Below are 9,017 nucleotides of genomic sequence, written 5' to 3'. Positions count from 1 at the left end.
CACCAGATCATCCATATCACTGCCCAATCCACGTCAAAATAGGCATGAAAAGCTAGAGGAGCATTAGGACGAAGGTAAATGCCATGAGATAGAGTGCCAGCGAGATAGCGTAGAATCCTTTTTGCAGCTTGCCAATGTATATCGGTCGACTGATGCATAAATTGAGACAATTTGTTCACGACGTATGCAATATCTGAACGGGTAAAGGAGAGATACTGAAGACTCCCTAAGACCATGCGATACTTGCTCGGATCATCAAAGAGAGTGCCGGAGCATAGAGATAACCTCGGTTTCGGTGACATTGGCATAAAAACTGATTTTGAGTCGAGCATATTGGTCTTCAAAAGAAGATCGAGAATGTATCGTTTTTGCATGAAATGGAGCCTGTGTGGTGTTCTAGTAGCCTCAACCCCCAAGAAGTAACGAAGTTCAGTTGGTTCTTTGAGGGAGAACCGAGTGGATAGAGCATCTATGAAACCGGTGATAAGAGACTGAGTGCTCCCCGTAACAATGATATCATCGACATAAACAAGTGTGTACAAAATGTCGTGACCATTAAGATACGCAAAAACAGAAGTATCCGCAAGAGAGTTCCGAAATCCCATCCGAAGCAAGTATGTCTTCAATTCTTGATACCACGCACGTGGAGCTTGTTTGAGACCATACAAGGCCTTGTTTAACCGACAAACATGATGAGGGCGATCCTTGTCGACAAATCCCGGTGGTTGTGAGACATAGACTTCATCGGTTAATGTCCCATGTAGGAAAGCATTATTAACGTCTAGTTGTAGAATCGGCCATGCATTATTGACAGCAAGTTGAAGCACCAAGTGAATAGTATTAGGCTTGACCACCGGACTATATGTTTCGTCGTAGTCCAGACCATACTCCTGATTGAACCCGCAAGCCACCAAACGGGCTTTATACCTATCCAGAGAACCATTTGGCAAATATTTTAGTGTATAAACCCATTTAGTAGGAATGATAATATGACCTCGAGTTGGAGGAACCAAATCAAATGTCCTCATCCTTGTTTGAGCGTTCATCTCATCACCCATTGCATTTCGCCATTTTTTATCAAGCTTGGCTTGTGTCACCGTCGTCGGGATTGTGATTTTGGTCGTGATAGCAGAAAAACTAAACTTAGTCTTTGGCTTAGTGATGTTGTTCTTCCGTCGTGTTTGCATTGGGTGAGTGTTCACGGGTGGCTGCAGAGGCACCACAGGAGGTGGAACAACAACAGGTGACGAGACCGACGATGGAGAAGGATCGGGTGATGGAGACAATCGCGGAGAAGCAGATGGACTTGGTACTTGTGGACTGGGCTGTAACTCTGAATTTGGTGATGGGCCTGGAGACGAGTCACGGTCCAGTAAGGATATGTCATTATGAAGTCTAGTACGCGGTTGTGATGGTGGCGACATTGTAACGGGGTTCAGTGGTGAAGGAGCAGGAGAGTTTGGGGCTGTAGGAGGAGTAATTGGAGTTGTAACGAGTGGTGGCGTCGGAATGGTGACAACAGGAGGTAGATGAGGAGTAAAAACCTCCGGTGAAGACGTGGCAACAGTGGTGGTGTTCAAAGCAAACGGGAAACTGTATTCCACAAACTGAACATGTCGCGACGTGTAAATGCGACCCATCGCAATATCAAGACACAAATACGCACTTTGTGCCAAGGAATAACCCAAGAACGCACACGGCTTGGAACGATCTTGAAGTTTGTGGTCGGTATATGGACGAAGCCATGGAAAACATGGACTCCCAAAGACACGAAGCTTCAAATAATTTGGTTCTTCTTGAAACAGCTTGACATACGGTGAGACGTCGTTTAACACTGAAGTGGGCATCCGGTTGATGAGATAAACGGCAGTGGCAAACGCATATGGCTAGTATTGCTTTGGAATTGAGGCTTGATGCAACAATGTAAGACCTGTCTCAACGATATGCCGATGTTTGCGTTCAGAGATACCATTGTGTTCCGGTGTGTTTGGCGGTGTAGTGAGATGGGAGATGCCATTAGTTGCCAAGAACTGTCGCAAAGCAAGAAATTCTCCCCCATTGTCGGTATAAAGCGTTTCTATCATCTCCTTGAAACGTGTCTCGACCAAAGCCTTGAATGCAATAAAAGTTTCTTTCACTTGAGATTTTTGCTTCAATGGGTATAACCAAGTATATCGTGTATAGTGATCCACAATGACCAAATAATATTTGAAATTGTCGGTGGATAGTAATGGAGACATCCACACATCTGAATAAAGATATTGTAATGGTTTAGTCGAAGTAATGGTGTTTGTATTGAAAGGAAGCTTATGGCTTTTATTGATAAGACAATGAGAACATGGATAATGTTTATTTGTGGATTCAGAACAAGGTAAAGAAAACTTTGAAAGAATATTTTGTAAAATAGGAGGTGATGGGTGGCCAAGTCTGGAATGCCAAGAGGATAGGGATGCTTTTGATGTGGTGGTAGTCAAAATGGAAATGGAGTTATTGGTCATTGGTACTGGCCACTTGTATAGCTCATTCTTAGTTCTCCCTTGCAGCAACAGGACCCACGTCTTGAGATTCTTCACCTGAAAATAAGTCGGAAAGAATTCCACAGAAACCCAATTACTATTGCACAAATGGTAGACCGAAATAAGATTTTTGGCAATATTAGGCCCATATAAAACATCATTCAGTGTAAGCGGTTTAGTAGGTGTAGGGAGAAGGGTGGAACCCGTGTGTGAGATAGGAAGACCAGTGCCGTCAGCAATGGTGACTTCCTCTCCGCCATTATAAGGCTGTTGGAGTGAGAGGTTGCTCAAGTCGGTGGTGAGGTGATGAGTGGCTCCCGAATCAAGAAGCCATGGAGTAGTAGTGGCCATGTTAGCATGGGGCTGCCATGGGACAGAAGCCTGAGTGTTGTTGTTAGACGGACCACCGGAGACCTGAAAGTGAGAGCAACACCGTACACTATGGCCATAAACGCCACAAAACTGACAACGGCCTTGATAGCCACGTGGAGCCGAGTTGTTGTTGCGTGGAGCGTTGTTTTGTCGATTGTTGTAGCGAGATGGACCATGATGTTGTGGACCACGAACATTCACAGCATTTGCGGATGCCAGTAGAGACGACGAAGGCACGACGACACTCTTGAGTTTAACCTCATGGTGAAGTATCTTTTCATACACTTCAGCGAGAGTAGGGGACCACCTTCAAGTTGATCGACGACACGACATTACTCTTCAGGGAGACCGGCAAGGATTTGTTCAATCTGGTCCTCATGCGGCATGGGGTTGCCAAGGTGAGCCAACTGATCAAACCGTGTGGTAAGACCTTGAAAGTACGCCTCAATGGACTTGTCTCCCTTGGTCCAGATCTTGATATGTTGTCGTATCTGTTAAACATGAGCACGACTTGGAGCAGCATAGATCGACGTTAGCGTACGCCAGATCTCAGCAGATGTGTTTGTGTTAGAGAGCAACGGTTGGACAGAAAGAGAGATAGCACCTAAAAGTGCACTGTAAATCAAGCGATCTTGTCGCTTCCAGATCTTATAATCTGGGTTTTCAGAGGTAACACCGGCAGTGGTGGTAGTAGGAGGAGGGACAGCAACAGATTCATCGACGTAGCCGATGAGATCGTAGCCATCGAGCAACGCACGTACTTGACGACTCCACATCAAGAAGTTTGTACTGGTGAGCTTATTCACGTTCATTATGTTGACGGAAAGGATGTTTTGTGTCGCAGACACAGCAATGGTCTAACCGGAAGAGGATGACATGGTGAGCGGCGTGAGAAAAACAGAAAAATTTAAGGTTTTTAGGTAGAGAGATCGCGGCTCTGATACCATATAATATGTGAGGCTGAATGATTCTTATTAGATGGAGAGATTACATTATATAGTAGGACTACAACATAGATTAGGGTTTTCTAACATTTACAATTCTATCCTTTCCATATATACATTCTACATGACTTATATAGGAATATCCGTATATTCATAATAAAAAATTTAAATTCTTAAATTAATTAAAAATTAAATTAAGAGATGTGGCACAATTTTATATACAAATCATATTTTAATAATTTCAGATACATTTTTGTTTTAATGATATTAAGAAATTAATGTTTAACAAGAGAGAATTAATAATTTATATTTTTCTTACAAATAATTATTACTAATGTAGATATAAGATTAAATTTATGAGAAAACTACCCAAGTTCGAAAATGATTTTTTTATTATTTTAATAAGAAAATGGTTGTTTGTTTTTACTTAACCGATGGTTGTGATCATATTAAAAAAAAAAAAAAAAAGTTAGAAGTTGTCAAAACGTGACATTTACAAACCACACATAAAGATACTCCCATACGCATGTGGTGGTGTATCAGTAGTACACACACAACCAGTCTGAAAGTCAAAACCCAATCCAAAACCGTCCTGCTCTGCCTCTTTAATTCCCGGATTAGGGTTCTTTCGTAGTAGCAACTCTCTCTATTCATACATGACCCAAGAGACGCCACGCTTCGTATCACAAAGGACTCGGTAAAACAAAAAACCAAAAAAAAAGTTCGAGCGAGAACAACAAAAACAAGCTAGTTTAACACACAAATTAACATCAATCTCATCTTCTCGTTCACTATACGGCGCGTACACAACACGTGGACTAATATTCAAAGGCAACTTCTACAACGCGCGTGTGCTCAGACACAAAGTGGATAATCATGGGGAAACTGTCTAAACCCTAAAGAGAAAAAGAAAAAAAAAAAAAAGATTTTAAATTTTTTTTTTTTTTTAATAGATTACCAAAGGAAATAGAGAATACTAAAATACGCTGGATATGAAAGAGCTTTAACGTACGCCGTTGTTTAGTCGTTCCTCTATGGGGGTCTCTCTCTTTTAAACCTACGTTCCTCTTCACCCTTAATCTCTCTCTCTCTCTATTCTCCTTTGTTGCTTCATCTCTCTCTCTCTTTGTAAACTCTGTAACTTACGAAACCGATCAATCCATGGCGAACTCCTCCGCTGGCTCCGCCGCAGACCACCGCAACAAGCACCTCACCGTCAATCCACCGCACCAGATCTTCAAGGGTATTTCCCCATTCTCAATCGTTTCTTTTTCCTTAGCTCCCCCCCACGATGATTGTGTGTGTTTTTAGTCTTCTTCTCATTACGGAGACTCGAAGACAAATCTTAATTTTTTTTAGTGTGATTGCAGCAGCTCCTTCTCTGATTGAATTAGCGTTAACAGAGTTTTATATAACTCTTTAATTAGGGTTTTTGGTTTCTTTGGATCGCTCTTCGTTTGAGAGCAAAAGCCATATCATTACAAAGTTTTTAGCTCTTGGGGTTTTGATTTTGTGACTGATTTTTTTTAATATTTGGAATCGTTTAAAGGAATTATTTTTTTGATGGTACCATGAGCTCTATGTGTGCTTGTTATCAATTTTATATGGATTCATTGCCTTGAAAGACAACTGTTGTTTTAAGTTCGTTGTTGTTGTTTAGTATTGTTGCAGATCCACTAGATGTGGATTGTTTCAGTCTTGTATGTCAGACCTTTTTGTGATTCATGGTGTGTCAATGTAACTCATACTGTGTCTTTTACTAGTGGGATGAGAGTGACATTTGTGGCCTTATCATGTGCAGATATCCAGGGTTCTGACAATGCGATTCCTCTTTCACCTCAGTGGCTTCTCTCCAAACCAGGGGAGAACAAGACTGGAATGGGAACTGGGGTATTGTTTATGTTGCTTATGCGTGCAGTTTTTTTTGTTTTGTTTTATCTTCGCTTTTTAACATGTGAACTGGCTTAACTATTACAGGATCCAAATCCTCATGGGAATCAGGATGTTGTGAGACCAACAGGAAATGGGGAGGAGACACCAGATAATCTGAAGAAAAAAGATGTTTTCCGGCCATCCTTACTTGATGCCGAAAGTGGTCGTCCTGATCGTTGGCGTGATGAGGAAAGGGATACCTTGTCCACTGTCAGAAAAGACCGCTGGCGGAATGGCGAGAAAGACTCTGCTGCTGATAATAAGAAGGTGGACAGGTGGGATAATGTGGCTCCTAAATTTGGAGAACCACGACGTGGTCAGAATGACCGGTGGACTGATTCAGGAAACAAGGATGCTGTGCCAGAGCAGCGGCGTGAGAGCAAGTGGAACTCTCGCTGGGGACCTGATGATAAGGAAGCTGAGATTCCGCGTAATAGGTGGGATGAACCTGGTAAGGACGGTGAAGTCATTCGTGAGAAGGGTCCATCTCTTCCCACTGGTGATGGAGACCATTACCGGCCCTGGAGACCCTCTCAAGGTCGAGGAAGAGGGGAAGCACTTCACAGCCAATCAACACCAAACAAGCAGGTTCCAGCCTTCTCTCACAGTAGGGGGCGCGGAGACAACACTGCTATCTTTTCAGCTGGACGTGGAAGGTTGAGTCCTGGTGGAAGCCTTTTTACTAGCGCGTCAAACCAGTCTCACGCCCCTGGATCTGCCTCTGACAAGGGGGAAAGTGGTCCTGGACAGCCTCCCCATCTGAGATATAGCAGAATGAAACTGTTGGATGTGTACAGGATGGCTGACTCAGAGTGTTATGAAAAGTTTCCAGATGGGTTCATTGAGGTTCCTTCCCTTACGTGTGATCAGCCATCGGATCCTTTGGCTCTTTGCGCCCCAAGTTCCGATGAAGTGGTGAGTATTTCCTAATTTAGTTGATCTTTTTCTTCCTAAAATATCTCAACTCTCATCTATATGTCCTTGTTGTTACTCACAGAATGTTCTGGATGCGATTGAGAAAGGAAAAATAGTGAGCAGTGGTGCCCCTCAGACGACCAAGGAGGGCACCGGTGGACGAAATCCAGCTGAATTTTCACAACCTAGGCGAATCAGGCCGAGTAAGAATTCTGTGAAAGACATCTAAGCTTCTAGTGTTTTGTATATGACATAAATGAGTAAAATTTGTGAATGCCTTGGTGCAGCTGGAAGCAGAGAAGATATGACATTCGCCGCTGAAGAATCTAAAGATGAAAGTAATGAAACAAGAAACTATCCAGATGATAAGTTTAGGCCTGAAGGTATGCGTTGCCATATTGGCGCTTTCATGCAGCTTTGTTGACTCGAAAGTCAAAAAAAAAAAAAAAAAAGTGCAGCTTTTTTTACTCTTGTTGGTGCTGTTAGATAAAAGCTGGTATTGGAATTGAGTGAATGTCGATTTCCATACTCAAATTCATTAAAATCCTATAAGCAGTGTTGTCAAAGCTGAAAATGCTAACATTTAATCTAGATGATTCAAGTTCTTTTTATGTCCCTACTAGCCTCTCACATTATGGTTTCTTTCTTTTTGCAGCTTCTCATGAAGGTTATGCACCTTTTAGGAAAGGCAATGAGGTACCTGTCAGAGAACAGAAAGAACTCAGTATGCAGGGAAATACTCATGTTCAATCTGTCTCTCCATGGCGTCAGCCTTCTGCGGGAGAAAGGTCAAATAGAAACTCACATGATTGGAATGACCCTTCAGCTGATAGCAGGCTGAAATCTTCTGACAGCGTCTGGTCGCATCCTAAAGATTCAATAATTCATTTAGGCAGCAATAATATGATCTTGCCACAATCCAAAGGTGACTCAAGATGGCAAATCAATGAAGATCCTGCACTTAGAAGGCAGCCATCTTTGGTGTTTGACAGGGACCAGGAAGTCAGAAAGCATCTGCCACCTTCACCTGAAGAACTTTCACTCTATTATAAAGATCCTCAGGGTCTAATTCAAGGCCCTTTTTCTGGATCTGATATCATTGGATGGTTTGAGGCTGGATATTTTGGCATAGATTTGCTAGTTCGTGTTGCAACTGCACCAAATGATTCTCCTTTTTCATTACTTGGTGATGTAATGCCACATTTGCGGGCTAAGTCGGGTCCACCACCTGGTTTTACTGGTGCCAAGCAAAACGAATTTGTTGATGCAGTTGGTCCATCAGCCTTCCCTGGTGTGGGAAATGTTCATTCTGGGATGGGTGAGGCTCAGATGGTGCAAAATGATATGAGGTATAAGCATGTTGCAGGGACTGTAGCGGAGAATCAGTTTATTGAATCATTGATGTCTGGGGGTTTGAACAGTTCAGCTCAAGGTAGTCCTAGCGTTAGTTATTTAAAGTGTTCTAAGAATATATTTTGTTATACTATTAGCTGTCCAGACCAGTAACTTTATTTGCTTTCTCTGTTTCAATGTTGTCTCTGTAGGTGTTCAAGGATATGGAGTAAATAGTTCCGGTGGGTTATCTTTACCAGTTACTGATGGTGGGGCTGACATGTATCTCTTGGCCAAGAAACTGGAACTTGAGAGGCAGAGATCAATACCTAGTCCATATTCATATTGGCCTGGTCGAGAATCTGCAAACCTGATGCCAGGATCAGAGAATGTGTCAGAAAATGTTCAACAACCTGTCCGTTCTCCGAGTTCTGATTTGTTGTCCATCCTCCAAGGTGTAACTGATAGGTCGTCTCCTGCTGTTAGTGGTCCTCTTCCTGCTTGGTCACAATCCAATCAAAAGGAAAGTGATTTGCATCAATCCAAAAGTTTCCAAACGCAAACTCCATTTGGGGCCCAACAGCAGAGACTGCCAGAGCATAATATACCTTTGGCAGGTTTACTGGGTCAGCCTATTGAAAATAATCCTGCTGGCATGTTATCTCCTGATATGATGCTTGCCACTGGACTCTCTCAAGATCAGCAATCGCTCAATCTGTTGCAGCAGCAACAGCTCTTGTTGCGGTTGAATGCTCAGACACCACTTTCTGCCCAACATCAGCGTCTATTGGTGGAAAAGATGCTCTTGCTTAAACACCAACAGAAACAGGAAGAGCAGCAGCAGTTGTTACGACAGCAACAGCAGCTGTTTTCCCAGGTTCTGGCAGATCAACAACGTTCTCAGCAAAGGTTTGGAGAGCCATCTTATGGGCAGTTGCAGGCATCTTTTGATGCACTTAGGCTGCAACCATCAAAAGATATGTCACAGGTCAATCAACAGATGCAG

The 9,017-nt window shown here is 42.8% G+C and overlaps 1 protein-coding gene across 3 annotated transcripts in view; it reads left to right on the top strand.

The window, feature by feature from the left end:
* Window positions 4,893-9,017, top strand: part of LOC104760662 — a 9,118-nt gene continuing 4,993 nt past the window's right edge. Inside the window, exons 1-7 of one of the 3 annotated variants that reach the window (XM_019240365.1) lie at window positions 4,893-5,075; window positions 5,634-5,722; window positions 5,810-6,679; window positions 6,762-6,882; window positions 6,967-7,062; window positions 7,335-8,111; window positions 8,224-8,801. In XM_019240365.1, coding sequence (XP_019095910.1) covers window positions 4,994-5,075; window positions 5,634-5,722; window positions 5,810-6,679; window positions 6,762-6,882; window positions 6,967-7,062; window positions 7,335-8,111; window positions 8,224-8,801 — 2,613 coding nt within the window. In that variant the 5' untranslated portion in view covers window positions 4,893-4,993. Of the gene's footprint in view, window positions 5,076-5,633; window positions 5,723-5,809; window positions 6,680-6,761; window positions 6,883-6,966; window positions 7,063-7,334; window positions 8,112-8,223; window positions 9,000-9,017 lie in introns of all 3 variants that reach the window. The other 2 variants (XM_010483620.2, XM_019240366.1) reach the window with 2 other exon arrangements.

This window comes from Camelina sativa, chromosome 18 (assembly GCF_000633955.1).
Source record: "Camelina sativa cultivar DH55 chromosome 18, Cs, whole genome shotgun sequence".
NCBI classification, from domain to species: Eukaryota; Viridiplantae; Streptophyta; class Magnoliopsida; order Brassicales; family Brassicaceae; genus Camelina; species Camelina sativa.
This window is presented reverse-complemented; position numbering and strand designations above follow the sequence as displayed.